Consider the following 17,447-nt stretch of genomic DNA (forward strand, 5'->3'; position numbering starts at 1 on the left):
ATCTCCTTTTCCTTTCTCTTGAAGCTCATTTAACACGTGGTCAAAAATATATAGACATCTTCTTCAAGCTTTGCTACTCATTTCCTCAATAATTCTCATTGATATATGTATAGAGTTTCAAAAGAAATAAACATTTTTATCCTACATTTCAAATCGAGGGGTCACTTAAATAATCAGGTGTACAGAACTAAAGAAATCGATTACTTGATTACTAGAATTCTTAGAAAAACATTAGTAATCACAATAATTTTTGTGTTATTCAAAGGTAATGAGAAATCTCCTATAATCATTGGAAATCTCGTGAAACCTTGAGAAAATCAGAAACAATCACATGATTTACTAGTAATCTTTTGTAACACCTCGGTAATCACACCTTTCGTGAAATAATCACAGATAATCAATCGAGGAATTCTAAAATCCAAAAGAAAAATCATAATCAGTTGAAATAGAAATAATCACTGCATTCATCGAAATTCACGAAGAACCCAGCGGTATTCACGACATTCACCCAAAAATCAATGGGATTCATTGGAATTCAAACAAAAATCGCGAGTAATCAGCGGCAATTACGGGAATCAGTGTAAAGATTATGAAAATCACCGACAATAATCGTAATCACAAAAATCAAGGAATTCTATCAGTAATCATCAAAATTCACATAAAAATTTAAAAATCAGTAGTCAGGTGTGAAACTTTTGGCTGATGACTAGACCCTCGTTTCAAATACTGTTATTTTTAAACTTACTACGTAAATAAAGTACAACATTATATGCTTATCGAAATCTGTTTTATTGAATATAACTTAAATATAATTACCGATATTCAATTATAATTTTTACCTCTCCGAGTGACGTATGTCACGTGAGAGGTATTACACCGGCCGTGTGTGTGTGTCTGTCTGTCTGTCAGACCCCACGTGACCGCGTTCGCAGTTTCCAAATCGGAGCAAACAAATACCCGATTTCCGGAACGCGTTCGCGGTTCACGGAAATTTGGTCATTCATCTACCAACACCAGTCTTTACTAACTGGCTTCTAAGGACCACAATCTGCTAGTCTTTGTCCATCCCACATGGACACTAGTCTGTACGTGCTTGCTTTCAAGCACCACCAACTTCTGTTCTTCGTCAATTTCACTTTGACTCCAGCTTCTATGCACCACCATCTTCTGTTCTTCGTCAATTCCACATTGACACCAGCTTCTATACACTACCATCTTCTGTTCTTCGTCAATTCCACATTGACACCAGCTTCTATGCACCACCATCTTCTGTTCTTTGTCAATTCGACATTGACACCAGCTTCTATGCACCACCATCTTCAGGTCTTTTGTCCATTCCACATGGACGCCGGTCAGTACATTCTGGCTTCTTTTCCACCGTCATCGTTTGGTTTCAAGATATACGCGGCGAGCGGCTAGGGTTACGAGAAACGTCTAGCCTCCCAATGGCAGGGCTTCCACCATCGGTTCACGCGAATGCGTTTTTATCTATTATTTGGTTTTAAGATATACGCGGCGATCAGCTAGGGTTACGAGAAACGTCTAGCCTCCCAATGGCAGGGCTTCCACCAAAGGTTCACGCGAATGCGTTTTCATCTATTATTATAATGGAATCGAAACGTATATATACCCCAAAATTTGAAGAAAGCGGGCAAGAAGGGTACCCTTCACTTTAAACGTCAATATTAGCAAAGTTTCGAAAGATATTATGAACAACTTTATTTTAAACGATTTAACTATTTTTAAAGTTATTTACTGGCGATTAAAATAATTAAAAATAATTATATTTATTTAAATATTAAAGATAAACCCAAGTACCGAAGTCGTTAAATCATTGCCTCCTATATCTATCAAGGCCCGTGCATTGCGTTATGTTTCCTACATTGCCTCCTCTATCTATCAAGGCGCGTGCATTGCGATATATTTTTGAAAATAACAACCAAAATGGGAAGCTCCTCTCAAAACCATAATAATTTATTTTCTTTGTTATATGAAATGAAAATATGGATAATATTTTCGGCAATTCGATTTGAATGGCTCTTTCTGATGTATCATTCTCTCAGCACTGTTCATAATGGACAGGAACGTAGAGATTCGAGACACTATGAATTATGGTAGTGTTTCAAATCCTCTGTAATGAGGGCTTCACGACTTGGAGTGAGTCGAAAGATAAATACACATCCTATTTTTTAGTTGTACCATGCGTACCAGAATGTTGCCAGACGTTTATTGAAGGATGCTTGGGTACTTGGTACAGACTGTTACGTCTACCAAGTTTCCTAGTATCCAAGAATAAATAGGATTCATAGAAGCCAGTGTTAAGGGCATGTCATGGGTCAAGTCGTTAATTATATCGACGCAGTTAAATAGCTGATGGCATTATTTTATCCACTTTCTCATTGCGTTTCGAGTGGAAGTTCAACTTTGGCACGGACGACAGATGGCGCTCTTAACCTTCTACCCACAAAAACCGCTGTTGTCTGCTCGTTTTCCCCTTCCGCGTTTTTTCGTTATAAACTTATGATTTAACGAACTGTTAAGATAAATTTTCATATTTCCTAAGACAGATAAGCTTCTACTCCTTTCATCTTACTCCCAGTTAGATTACAAGCTGCTGTTAAAAAAAATTCAACGGCGAAAAAAGTATTTGACAATCTAAGAATATTTTTTAAATATAAAAAAATGCTGTTTATTTTATACGCCCCCTATTTGTGAAAGACCTTTTTTACGCACTTTTATCATTCTTTATTTGAATTTCAAAGGTAGTACTTCATAATTCAATCTTCTGTAATAACTTTCTTCGGAAAATAATATTTCAAACGTTACAGAGTCTTGCAAGGGGATTGCTTTTGCGGATTTTGTGAGTATTTAACTGAATAATAAAATGGAGGAGGATAATAATTTAAGTAAAGAGGAAATCAGGAAACGTAAAGCAAGGGAAAGAATGAGGGCAAAAAGGTCAGATCCTGAATTTAGGAAACGAGAAAATGAAAGGAGAAGAGTGTTAGCAGCTGAAAAAAAGGCTGTTTCGGGAACAGGTTCTAGCACACCCAATGTTGGTCCTACCGCGAGGCCAGTTGGCCATGATTCTGCGAAAGATGACGCATTAAATAAAAGCTCTATTGAAAGTACCGTAAGCGTAGGCATATCTATTAATGAGGAACCCAATAATGTACAAAATGATAATGCTAATATTAGTGAAATAATCGAAGGCGATGAACAAGTACGAGCCTAGCTTATGTGTGTTTGGGTTGTGGCTTCCATGTTTTGGGGACATTTGCTTTTTGTGTGGCGAGGTATGATTCAGCTTTGATATGGACAAATGTTACAAATCATACTGGTAGACTAAGAATACGGTTGAGGTATAGCGAGAGAGTAGAGTTTCCACAGCAATTGAGAGATATTGAAAAGGCTTGAACAATTGACTATTTTAAAATTGAATTCCTGCACTTGCAAAGAATTAAAAAAAGCGATAGATGCATATATTTAGGTTGTTTAAGGGGTAGTGATAGTCATCTCCACTCGGAGAGGTAATATTTTGGCTTTCCCAACTTGTAATTAAATTAAGACTGAAGGGACAGATATTATAAAAAACGTCTTGGTTTGGACCAAGTCCGAAAAAACAAACGATATGTGTGAGGTTTATCAATTGGCTGAAGTTTAAGATATTGCAATTTTTTTTAAAATTATTTTTATTCCTTTAATCCTTAATCATTATTTAATTCAATCAACTGATTTTACTTTTAATCGATCTATTCCCTCTAAATTAATTTAAAAAATTACATATCTACGCTTTTTCAAGAATAATTCCATTTTCCGAAAACATTTTATCATGAAATTAATTATTTTGAAGGGATTTCGTGTCAATGTTCACTAACTTGTAAGCCCCTTGACGGAGATAGGTTTAATTGTTGCTGGCTTGGCAAACTTTCAGGTTTGTAATTTATAAGTTCCTGAGAAGACTGTTGCTCAAGATAATATGATAAATAACTTTTTTCCTCAAACTAATTTATAATCTTATGATGTCTTCTTAAGACAAAGCAACATGTTTATCCGGTGTCGTTTCTTTTAGTAGGTGGCTCTCCGCAGTAATGGAAAATTATGATATCGGCTGATATAACCAAAGGTACGGGTAAAGATTACATAAAAAGAAATACTTTTCAGTACCAATGACTTGTTATATTCATTTCCTGCGGAAATAATATGGTTAAACACCTACCTTACCTCAATTTTCCCAATATATATTAAATTTTGCAATCACCAGAGGTTCCAGTGTCGAAACCTTTTCACATTAGTAAACGGTACATGACTTTCCAGACCTAACCTTAATAACCTAACACTATAAAAAATTCATGTACATACATAAATGTTGAGACTCGCTAGCGCCGAAGGACCGATCACTTAGTGTAATCGGTGTACATTTGTTAGTGTGTACACCATTTGGAAATTACATACAGGGAAACTAAACTGGGGTCTTCACTTTCTCGCCTAGAAGCACTGCTATAGGCAGTGCGAGTTGACTGCCCTCCCGCGACCCGCCTGTAGTGAACTTTGACACCGTCTGGCGATGACCCTGTGTGTTTTCCGAAATGGTTTCTACGCCTGATAAAATGATTACGCGTAATACGTAACCAGTGCACAAGTAGCGCCAACAATGTAGTAAGGGGTGATGACGTTTCAAATGTAGATTGACCAAGAATCTCAGAAGCACGAAGAGTGAAATTGCAGTGCAATCTTTCCTTCATAGAGGTGGCAAAAGAAATGTAGCGTTTTGATATACGAAATTAAATGTATAAATTCGCGCAACAACCTGGTATGGCATCCACTATTAAATATTCACATTTTCCTTTCGAATTAAGTCAAAGTTCGCTTGCTCTTTTAAGACAATCTGTAGAATATTCAATATTGCTCCCCCAACACGTACTCCCTTCAAAATAATTAATTTCATGATAAAATGTTTTCGGAAAATGGAATTATTCTTGAAAAAGCGTAGATATGTAATTTTTTAAATTAATTTAGAGGGAATAGATCGATTAACAGTAAAATCAGTTGATTGAATTAAATAATGATTAAGGATTAAAGGAATAAAAATAATTTTAAAAAAAATTGCAATATCTTAAACTTCAGCCAATTGATAAACCTCACACATATCGTTTGTTTTTTCGGACTTGGTCCAAACCAAGACGTTTTTTTATAATTTATTTTGCCTTCGGTTCGCTATGGGCTAAATGACACCGATGTGTAATTAATGTTCGAGTACGTTCGCTTAGAATATCCAAAACATATCTTTAGGCTAAATCAGAGTGATACAAAATTTATTTCAACTATATTATATGCTGGGACAAATAATAAATTAGCGTTAAATAATGATCTTTTAAAAATATGTATAACAACTTCGCAATATCTTTAAAATAGGGTAAACAAAGTCGACATTAAATTTTCAATTGCACTTCAATATAACATTGCCTTATGGTAATTTATGAACAATATTTTGGTTTCAAAAGCACGATGTTTGAGACTATTTCTGACAAACAGACCCGGGATGTGGAATGCTTTGTCCAGTTTCTAGAAGTTCTAGAGTCACAGCACCCACCGAATAGTAAATTTAAAAACACCCCGTCCTTCGAAAATATACCTGCGAAGAGCCTTCTGTGGGCGTTAATTGAATTTGGTATAAAATTTCCAACCACCGAGTGGGAGTCGCTACTACAAAAAGAAAAAAGAAAAAAAGATGAGCCCGAAAAGGGGTGGCAATGGATGGCCAGGAAGGCGATGCACTTATCTTCATAGTGAGCTCCGAAACGATAGAGAAACGCGCTTTTTTTATTAAAAATCTTATTTCTTTCAGTAAAAACAAGGGTCCCAAGGGGACCATTACAATTTTTCCGCCACACCTCGTATAAATTAAGCACAGATTATGAGTCCTATCTCCTATTATAATAAAGCAATAAATATGAAATAAAATTAAAAAATAGCTTATCTCGCTTTCGCCGCAAAGTGGAAACACTGGCGACATCTCGTATATTTTAGCGAAATCAACACCTGGCATTTTCCAAAATATATATTTAAATTATATTTTAAATTACTATTTAAAATATTATTTTTTCATATTATTTAAAATAAATAATTTATATAATTTAAAATAATATTTTGTAAATGAATTAAATAGCTTAAAATAAATATAAATTTTTAACCAAAATTTCAAGGAAGATTCGAACGCGCCAGCCGCCGTTTCAAAACAATCCACGAGGAAAAAACAGTCGAGCGCTTTACCAACTAGGCTACGACTAACTCTGCGATTTCTGTTCTGTTTGCGTACTCTATACATATTCTAAAGCTAGAGTTGACTGACAGCTGAGGGTGAAAATTAAGGCGGGGTTTTCGACTCCGTCCAATAAGCGGTGTGACGAAGACGAAACGAAGGAGGAGTTAAGACGAAACGAAGGAGGAGTTAAACTCTCGTTTATGTTCCCCATAAATTTTTTCGCCATCTATCGATGGGCGGAAAAATTAAAAAGGCTTCCAACTGAATTACACTAAAAGTTTGGAAAATTACTTCCTCAGGAAAAGTGATTCGCCGTACTCCGCAATAATTTGTGGTTTTATGGTGAAACTTTTTGGTAATATTGCAATAATTTTATAATTCATCATAAGTTTTTAGGTTACGTCTCATAAGTATGCCACGTCCTAGCCCTAGGTGTTGCGGTCCATCTCCCTAATTCGTCTGTAATGCCTTGGACAGCGCTTTTCGTTTTCAGAGAATTTAGGAATATTTAATTACGTCACGACTATCTCTTAATTAGCTGTGGAACACTTTTGGAACACATTTTTTAAACTTATGATACATGTATACCTTAAGAAACCATAAATGCAGATCACATAATTAGGACTCAATTCTTTAGACATAAAGTTTCGAAAGAAACCCTCGAAAAAGAAAAGGGCCAAACTTCCCAGTTTTTTCCTCAAGGGATATGAAGAACTTATGAAACAAACACCAACTTTTAGAAAAATGCTTCTTCCAAGAGAATTTGCAAATTTCTATCCTCGCACAAAGGCGTCTGGAACCATATGTGCGGAGACAATGGTGGAAGGTGAGTTGAAACGTGATCTATTGGGAAGAATAATGATTTCTCGTTTTCAGAACAAACCTTTTCAGAAGGTTCGGAGGAAAGCGAACACGAATGTTTAGATGTACCAAGTGTTTATTTCACTGAATTGGGTATCGCAAATGAAACTCCGCAACAAAAAGAAGCAAACCTAATTAAGAAAAAAGACGTAAAATTTATTGCGATTTATTTGAAAATAGTCCCATACCCTATCTAATACAATCTTTTATACAAAATGATAGGTTTAAACGCAAACCTCCAAAAACAAATAGAGTCTATTGAAAAGGATTTGAAAATTGTCGAGCAGGACATTGCAGAAACCAAAAAAATTGATAACGAAATTGAGGAAAGAAGGATTATTAAAAATTTGAGATCTGAGATACAAGAAGAACTAGAAAAGGAAGTGCAAAGGATGCTTCACATGAAAAAACCATCAATATTTTAGCTAAATCGCATGGTCTGACCGAAATCGGTTACCTGGACAAAGAGTTAAAAGGTACTTTGTGTTTTAAATCGCAACACTTTTATGTTCAATACTAATGATTATATCTTTTTTAGGTTTTAAAAAAACAAAGAAAAAGGTAATTAAGATTCGTAGACAATTTATGTAGCAGAAACGAAACCTTGCCTTTTATGATAATTTCAAACGACAAATTATATTTAAAATATCTTAAAGGAAAAAACTTTTTTCAGATTATGGTGACAAATCCAAGAAAAAACGGAGAAACTAAGGTAAAGATTCATATGTAATTGTAGAATTTCTAAAAAACCAATGATAAGGGGACAGCCCACTTTTATAAAGTCTATCGCGCTAGAAGCAGCGTCATACAGAGGCAGAGTTCATTAAACGTGTGCCAACTCGCTCTGCCTCTAGCGTGGGAAATTATTTTGATAAGCGGTGGGTGTATTGGCTTCCTTGTATGTAATTTTCGAAATGGTCTATTCAACTTTTTTCTATGAACATTGCTAATTCAAATATAACAATTTCAATTGAAAATCTAATGTATCATTTTCAATTGAAATTAGCGTCATCTAGTTCAAGCAGTTCCAGCTCGGATTCTACTTGTTCTGATTTAAGCTCAGATTCGAGCGATGAAAGTAAAAATATCAAAACGCGTGGAAGCGGATCAGAAGGTAAGCCTGCTAGTTCAGCGTAGTGTCTCAAAAGAATAAAAGGGAAAGTGATCATGTTATGATCATCATTACGATTTTTTTCAGCATCGTCTTTGCGAGACAGAAGTGATGATGAAAAGAGTGAAATTGAAAAAACAGGAAGCTGCTATGAAAGCAACGCAGCTGAAGGTAAAGAATAAGTGGAAAGCTTTCAATAACGTGATCACTGTTGTAAATTAACATCTATTTCAAGGAATTGCTGATTCGTCCGAAAGGGCATCAACGGGAAAAGAAAGACGCGCATTTCTGCAATATCAAAAGGCGGGGAAAATTTCAATTCCCGAAGTTGCAAATGAAATTGATATAGGCCCTAATGAAAAAGGTATTTAGGCGGCCACCAGTCATGAAATAAATACGGTGACGTCCATCACTGATGAAATCTATACGGTGGCGTCCATCACTCATGAAAAAGGTAATGAGGTGTCCAAGGAAATACAAACAATTGTTGAAACACAGTTAGCTTCTCGTAAGTCTGCGTTAAAATCAAATTTATTAGTTTACAAACATTGACAAATTTAGCTTAATACACATTAAGTAGACCAATATAAGGGTACGAAAAGAAAGCTTAAAAAGAGTAAAGGTCCACAATATCAAGAGGAGGGGGAAAAGGAAATTGAAAACTTAGCTACGGAAATAGTCCCTCGTGAAAAAACTATTTAGGCGTCCACCACTCATGAAATTGATATTGAGATGTCCACCAGTCACGAAAATCAAACAATTGGTGACCAACTTAAGGGTACGAAAGGAAAGAAAAAAAATAAAAAACATTGTAAAATACAATCCAAACCGAAAATATAAAATTTTGTTTTGTAATTTGATAATTTCCTTCTTTTTTACAGCAACAACCGAAAAAATGGAAGCCCAAAATCTCAAAAAAAGGAAAAGACATGATTTCAAAAACAACAAGATTGACGTTCAAAAACGACAAGATTGACTTTCAAAAGTTACAAAATGTAACATTAAACGTTTGATAAAAAACAACAAAATTTTCTAAACATGTTTATTGAAAGTAACAAAATTTTTTACAAAAAGCAAAAAAATGCATAAAATTTTTCCTGCAGTGTATCAAAATGTGTGTTTAGTATGTTAATTTTTGAAATGTTAAATTTTCATCCAAAATATTTAAAATTTTCATACAATGTTACAAAACATTTTTAAAATTTCAATTTTCATACAATGTTCCAAAACATTTTGAAAACTTTCAAATTTTATACAATGTTACATAATGTTTAAAATGATAACATTTCATACAATTTAATAAAATGTTTAAAAATTTTCACGCTATTTTACAAATGTTTAAAACGTAAGAAAATGTTATAGAAATTTGTAATATTAAAGAATTTTGAAATGTCATATTAAAAGCTTACATATTCTGCCTACCAGGCAAGGCGCTCGTTAAAAGTTTCGCCAAGAAAGCGCAAGAAATTGGATTGGCAGATAGTGGAAATTTTGTAAAAGTCATTGGAGGAAAAAGGCTTCACAACAGTCTCGAAGAAGCTTTTTATCACGAGACAACTTATTTTACTTTGGGGAATGATGGCAGAATTTTAGAAAACGAGGGCCGTGAAAAGCGCTTTGAGAAAATTTTATAGTTCGGTGAAAATGGCCTTTTGATAAGTGTTACGAGAAAGCTCTCGTATCGGCGAAAAGGTTAATGAATTATGGGTTGATGAAAAAGGAAATTTTATTGGCCAGAAAAGACTGATTGGAAGCATTGAACGCTGCTTGCAAGTTAATGATTTCGGGGTTGTCACGAATCTATTCAATGTAGTTGAAAACGTTTCAAAGGAGAAAAATCCCAAAGCGAATATCGTAATTTACGAATCTGGGTTTATTGAAACCAAAGAAAAAGCTTCGTATTGCGAATGCAGTGACATTTTCAACGTTAGAGAGCGGACAATTTTTAAAGTCATAGCTTTCATTAACCAGGCGGCAAAGACCAGTGATAGTGCCCTAAATAAACTTTTTGGCTCTGATTTTGACAAATGGTCCTACAAAAATAAGTTTTGCCACAAATCCATTGTAAAATTCCCATCAGACGACTCAGATTTTGAAGTAAAAGTTTGGCCGTACCTTGGTCATTTTTCCTATTGCTCTGAAAGCGACAGTTACTTGAGAGCCTTCAGAGAACTGGTTCCACATTACTCGGCAATTAGAACTATTTTGAGTAAAATCTACTCTGTTAGAGCGTTGCTTAACGCTTTATGAACATTGACCGATGAGATTGATCATGGTGATTACGAATCCCTTCAAAATGTTATACCCAAAATGAGTAAAATTGTTGAGGCACGTGGATTGAAAATGTCAAATGCGGAAAACGAGACAATGAGAGTGAAATCGTGGCTTTCTACGCTAAACAATTTGCTAGAGCTGAGCGTGATACGAATGAATTTCACGACACATCTTGCGATTTTTGCGCTAGATTATTAAAGAATTCAGATTTGAGGACCGTTGAAAAACTGGCGTCCACTTAAGTTTTTTACAACCACGCCTTTCTCATTTTAAGAGCTGGTTTGCAATTGAAAAATCCTGACGTCAGAAAAATGGGCATGCTTTTATGCCCTTATTGTTCTAAGGAGTTGCAAAAGGCAAAGGTTCCAATTAGATGTTTCCTCAACGGCTTGGGGTTTGAACATGTTTGAAAAGGCCTTAATTCAGCTTGTGAAGGTATTTCACACTGTAGTCCGGTTAGGTACTAAAACTAATTCCTACATGCAGTTTGGCGAGGAGAATGCTTTGAAAGGTAGAATCATATATTTGCGAATTCCAGTCCAAAAAAATTTGGATATGATACCAGCAGCACTGCCTGAAGATCACGAATTGCACGTCTTGGTTAATGGTTTGCCCACTAGTGACAAAAAGGTTTGGCAAAAAATTGTTCGCCTTGATGCTTTGAAAAAGGCCCTTGCTAAACTGAATAAAATTAATCCATTGTACAAAGACATTGATATTACTCTTATCAATGAGGGTTACATTTATGGCACCGAAGAGATTAACGGAACTATTGAAGACGAAAATTTATTAACTCCCGATGAATTATTGGCGAAAACGGATCCTCTGGCGCTGTTAAACAACCACGAAGAGGTCAATACAAACGGCTTCAGTACAGTTGCAAAAATTAAGCGGAATCGCACCAAATCGATATCGATGTTATCAATGATGGTGTGATCGAATCAAATCTTTCGCCAGACGACCGTTATAAAATTTTAACTCAACCTGAGGCACTGTTGCGAAAACTCTCAAAAGATGAAGTGAATGAGCTGTACGATCACTATACAATTCACCCGGTGAATGTTCAGCCGTAAAAAGATTTGTTGGCTTTTTTACAAATGAAGCGTGTCGAACCCGAGCCTATCAGTAATTGGGACCAAAAACTAGAATACATTGCACTTGTTCCCAATGGCTCGCTATGGCAAGCATGACGAAAGAGGCTGAAATGAAATCCATAGACAGTAGTTTGCATTACGTTCTACGGGTGAAAAAACTCATGAACGTATCGGTCAATGATTTCGTGAATCAAGTTGAATCTCGAGATTCGGAGCTCGAGAGTAATTTAGCGACTTTCATGGGCCACATTCGAGGCACAAAGGATTATTGGTATGAAGTTCTCAAATGTGTTTTGGCCATGATTAGGGAGTCTGGCCCCCTACTTGGCTTTTAACTTTTAATCCGGCCGAATACGATGACATTGAACTTCACGACCACCTACGACGAGTGAATGCTGACGTGCCAGGGATCGAATCTATGTCGGAGGCTGAACAAATAAATTAAGATACTCTTAGCGTTAGTTTACATTTTCACAACAAAGTGAGGTCTCTCCTAAACAACTTTGTAATTTGTAAAGAGAATCCGGTTCTTGGACCGATAGCGCATCATTTTGTACGCGTCGAGTACCAATCTCGCGGCTTAGCCCATTACCATTGCTTGTTGTGGGCCGAGGAAGCTCCCGTGATTGGTTCCTCTTCGGCAATAGCTATTTTGGAATACGTGCAGAAGTATGTAACGTGTTCAATCCCAAAAGCTGCTGAAAGTCCAGAATTTTACCGGCTATTAAAAAATTTCAAACACATAAATGTTGCAGCAGTTGCTACCGAAAGGTTAAGAGAGGAAATAAGGAGATGAAAGTGTGTCGCTACGGATTTCCTCGAAACGTAACAAACGTTGCGACATTTAACTCGGTTGAATCAGTTACGCGTCATCGTAAAATGAAACGAGACCAAAAACGTCAGAACGATTTGCCTAGAAATTAGAGCGGAGTTTTTATCAATGACTACAATCCGGCATTACTTTTGGTTTTGAAAGCCAATATGGATTTGGAGAGTCGCCGATTCCTTGGAACAAGTGGCGATATACGTCACGTCGTACGTGACAAAGGAAAATGGATCAGTGTTTGGCACACGAAAGCTTGTCTAAAAGACAGTTCGCTTACGGACTGAAATCTTTCACAAATACGTCTGTCGGTATTTACGAATCCTTGGACTTGATGTTGGGTCAGAAATGGTTTCAAAAGTCTGACAGCACCAGATTTATAACCACTAACGTGAAGGAAAACCGATCCAAAGTTTTGAAATGTTACAAGGATCTTGCGCGCTTGAGGGAAATTGATCCTGAAAGCGAAGACATTTGCCAAAAAGGGTTTGTGGACGACAAGTTTCCCAACAGACCCGATAGCTTGGAAGATTTAAGCTTGCGCGAGATCGGGCGGTTTTACGATTACGTCAATATTCGGAGGGACCGAAAAAATCTGAAAATGTAATCGAGTTGAAAAATAATCTCGGTTTGATGAAAAAGAGGATTAAGCCCTACATAATAGAACATTACGTTCACGACCCAATAGAGGAACCAGAAAAGTACTGCCACGCTCTACTAATTCTGTTCAAACCATGGCGAAACGAAACTGAGTTATTGGGCGAATTTGCAACCTTCGCTGAAGCTTTCAAAAGCTCATTATCCACGCTAAAACCCATGAGAGAATACCATGAGATATTTTCGGTTTCCAAAGAACTTTCTTCAACTATTTCGGATGCAGAAAGCTATGACGATGAAAATGCCCTACAAGGGAAAGAGATCGTCGTTGAAACGGAAAATGCCCTACAAGGGAAAGAGATCGTCGTTGAAACGGAAAATGCCATAGAGATACATAGAGTCACTGTTGAAATCCCGCAATTGAGGCCGATTGTTACTAACGTCACAACATTTATGTATTTTACGTCATTATGGGGAGAAAAAGGCCATGCGACACACTGCGGCGGCGGCTGTAACTAAAATATATTTTTTAATTTAATGCTGGAATATGATTGGTCAACTTATTTAAGTCATGCGCACCAGCGTCACGAACGAAAAATGCCGATAGAGGAAACGTATCTTGGAACACGTGAAGTTTAATTATGCTGTTGGCCCAGGTATTATTTATTTTAATTAAATTTTCTAGTTAATTTATATATTTATGTTCATGATAAAAATGAAATCAATGGAAAGCAACTATAATAGTGTTTCTCTGGGGAGAGAGAAGAATATATATTTTATTCTTTAACAAACTGTTAGCCTTTGCAATTGCAACAATTTACAGCCCTTGGAAAAGGATTAATTTGGTAAGTTTTTTCCTTACAGCTTCTTTTTTAAGTTCGTTGTTAATGCCTTTGCTGATTTTATGTAAACGAACTTTTAAGTAAATTTTAACAATTCGTTTTATTAAAGCGTTGACATGATGTTGGGAGCCCAATTCATCGTCAAACATATGTTTGGCTAATGATGAAAATATGTCTGTATTGAAGAGTTTCCTCAAAACCAAGCACTCAATTCTCAAGTCAATGTTTTTTGCCGCAGTATAATTGGACCAAAATACCGCAACGCTTTCTCTGTTAAACCACAAATCTTTACTACATCAGCTGAGGGATGGCGAAGCCCACCGTTGTCTTTCAAATAAATGAAAACTGGTATGGGTTATTTGATTCAATTTCACTTTCAATTGTGGCGCCTAAGCATATTTTGCATTTTAGTTCTTTATGCAATTTCTTCACTACGAAACCACTCATATAGTAAACTATATTTTCCCTAAATACGTTTGATGTTGGTTTTTCATCATTTAGAAATGCGATAAAGACATCAAGGTCATCTAAATCATTGGCATCATCTGAACCAGCATTGGTTTCTCTTTTCGGAGTTAAACTTTCACACAGATTTGGCACGTGAGTGTTGTCTAAAGCAACAATGTTTCCACTTTTTGATGACTCAATTTTTGTCAAAAGGGTGTTTTTGTATGCTGCAGTGAATTGACGACAGCTTGGATTATTGTTCCAGCCTCCTCTTTGTCGAATACAATTCAAGATGGTCTGTCTGAGTTAAAAGGTACCTTCAAAAGGAATGAGTGGTTTTGATATTGATCAAAAGAGATTTTGTGTTTTTAACAAATACTTTAGTGGTGCGTCATTGGGTGTAATATATTTCTCCGCAATTTCTAAGACACTGTGAATTGTAACTGAAAATCCCAAAATGGCGGTTTTCCTGGCACTTTCTAGAATTAAGTTGCCTTCGGTGTCAGTCAAATTTAGAAGAAGTTCCTTTGTCTTTAAAAGATTCCTTTTTGTAATTTTGAAATTTGAAGGTCTAATTGCTGCCTTAAAACCTTTACTCATAGGGTTTCTCGAATTTAGAACATCAAACAATCTGTGGAAGTCCAAGAGAGGAAAGATATGTCGAAGGTCTCAAGACATAATAAAGATAAAAAATTCTATCCACCTATCAATACATGATATAAATTTTGATGTTGGGCCACTTTCTTGGAATACTGGATCCCCAGCCTCCTTCAAAAACTCTATACTCTTCGATACAGAGCTGCTAATGGTTTGCGCTGCCAAGTTTACTTTCATTTTTTGGCTTTTAAAATTTATGTGAAATTTAGTAAGCTTGTTTGCCAAGGTTAAACCCTCGTAATCTTGGTAGCTATGTAAGATGGCTACATATCCCCAGTCAATTCGCTAAATAAATACGCATTGTTAACATTATAAAACTTTAGAAAAGAGTTGATTTTTTTGTACTTCGCCAGTGCGTTGGTCAAACAAAACACCATAGTGCTCCCATAAATTTCTCATAAGTTTCAGCATGTGGCATGCGTCGAGAATAAAATATACCTTCTCACTAGTATCTGCTGAATGGTGTAAAATAACTGAGTCAGAAACAGTGTACACATCAAGTAAAGTCTAAAGAACAAGGCCAAAAACGATATAGTACCAGGGTTCGGGAAACTGCTCTGTATAAAATCTTTCGAGATTATAACTCCAAGTAATTGAGCCATTGTGAGGTTGCTTTTTAGCCCATCACAGACAAGAGCGACACATTTAGCCCCGGTTTTGTGTATATTGAAAATACACTCTGTTACCAGAGTTTTCAACATGGAGCTGGGGGTTCCATGAACCAGGAAATAGCCTACTGGCAATTTCCAATGTGCATTTATAGCAACGGCCATGAAAACTAGGGCTGATGTTGCAATTTCATCGGAATCTTGAGCGCAATGGCCTAACCCCAAGTTAACATAGCCGGAAAACTCTTTTCATGTCCATTCCGTATGTTTTTTAATAGACATTTCATCCAAGGAGAGCGCTATTAATATTGGATGTTTTGATTTTTCCACCTCAGATTTGATAAACCCGAAGCTTTCGGCAGTGAACCCGGGTTGGCCATCAATTTTATTTGTCCATTCACGTAAGGTGTTTGGATGGGGCAAACAAAACGTTTTCCTTAAAAATTCATACGCTTTAGGCGAATAGAAGTGGACCGTCATGGCAAAGCTTCGAATTTCTTGAGTATATTTTTGCTTGGTTTTGTTTTTCAATCCTGAATGTCTTAAAATTTTAAACATTTCGTTTGCAGTAGGTCCGAATCGCTCTTGAATGTCCAGTGCATTTTCTTCTAAAAGAAGATTTTGCTTTTTCAATTCTCGGAGCACATCTTTAAGTGAAGAAAGCTTCAACTCCTTTCGCCGCCTTGTCTGATAAGCCATCTTGAGTTTTTTGCGAAGTGATAGATTCTTTTTTTCTCTTTTTGTAGTGCATATTCGAGGGCCATTGAGTGCATGGATGTTTGACTAGATTTCTATTAAGTAATATTTAATTTTAAGTGAATTTAATGTTATTATTTAACCACAAGTTTAATATAATTGAGATTTCTAACATCTGTTTTTACTATTTGATGACCCGATGAAGATTGAACACTACTGCGGTTCCTGAAATATGTCTTCAAAAACCCATAAAAGAGACTTACTAAATGAACTAATAGAGTAATTATTCGAAGCTCAGCCACCTACATGATCGTCATTGTCTGTAATTCTTGGCATCTCCTGATTTTCACTATCTTCTTGTGCATACATTGCATCATCGATATTCTCAATTATATCTATGCTTATATGAGAAGCTTCATTTATCGCGACCTCATTTGAAGTGTTCTCCGCAATTCCCGCACGCTTTTTATTTCAAATAACATTAACAAAACTGACATTAAATATTGTGAAAATATTTACTTCTGGGTGATTGCTAGCTTGACTAATGACTACTTCATTGCTATAGAAACAGATATCAGGGATTGATGTATTTGGTGGTGGGAGATGTTGGGTCACGACTGAACTAGGCAATGCATGGCTCTGTGCTAAACCTCTCTTGTCATGTTTGCTATAGGTGCGCTATTAGATCACGTATAATGTATTGGAATTCCGAATTACACTTTATACAATCATTATGTATACTTTTGAACCAGATTCATTAAATCTTAAGTAAAAAATGAAGGTATTGCGTCTTCCTTTAGAAATTTCCGTTTGTTACTGTCTCCACGTACGCGAAAGTCACTTTCCCGAAAGTGATCACCGCAAACGAAATTATTACTACCGGGGGCTAAGTCTGACCGTTTGATGGCAGCAAGCCATTTACGGCATAGCAATTTGTTTGAAAGTGGGAATCTTAATAACAGTAAAACACCTAGTATTAATTATGAAATAAAACACACAAAAATAAAAAAACATGCCTGTGAAATGATGTTTTATTTGATGTTGAAATGCTTCTACATTCGGGAACCAAGCAAATTTTAATCATTTTTAAATTTATAAACTAACTTTTACATATGTGCCAAAATTCAGGTTTTTATTTAATTGAAATGTACAAAATAAATCATTAATCTTTA

At 35.9% G+C, this 17,447-nt stretch overlaps 1 protein-coding gene across 1 annotated transcript; it reads left to right on the forward strand.

The window, feature by feature from the left end:
• The first annotated feature begins 2,721 nt into the window (after nucleotides 1–2,721).
• On the forward strand, nucleotides 2,722–3,555 carry LOC149656823 (uncharacterized). Its single transcript, XM_089844792.1, has 2 exons — nucleotides 2,722–2,762; nucleotides 2,829–3,555. Exon 2 carries the CDS (start codon nucleotides 2,885–2,887, stop codon nucleotides 3,233–3,235), a length of 351 nt encoding a protein of 116 aa, XP_089700918.1. The 5' UTR covers nucleotides 2,722–2,762; nucleotides 2,829–2,884; the 3' UTR covers nucleotides 3,236–3,555.
• Nucleotides 3,556–17,447: the final 13,892 nt, after the last annotated feature.

The sequence above is a fragment of the Phalangium opilio genome, unplaced genomic scaffold (genome assembly GCF_054372755.1).
Source record: "Phalangium opilio isolate 3A_F unplaced genomic scaffold, DU_Popi_V2 ptg000077l_1, whole genome shotgun sequence".
In the NCBI taxonomy this organism is placed as follows: Eukaryota; Metazoa; Arthropoda; class Arachnida; order Opiliones; family Phalangiidae; genus Phalangium; species Phalangium opilio.

Coding starts and splice junctions, on each gene's coding strand:
- LOC149656823 (XM_089844792.1), top strand. CDS start 2,885: ATGGAGGAGGATAATAATTTAAGTAAAGAGGAAATCAGGAAACGTAAA.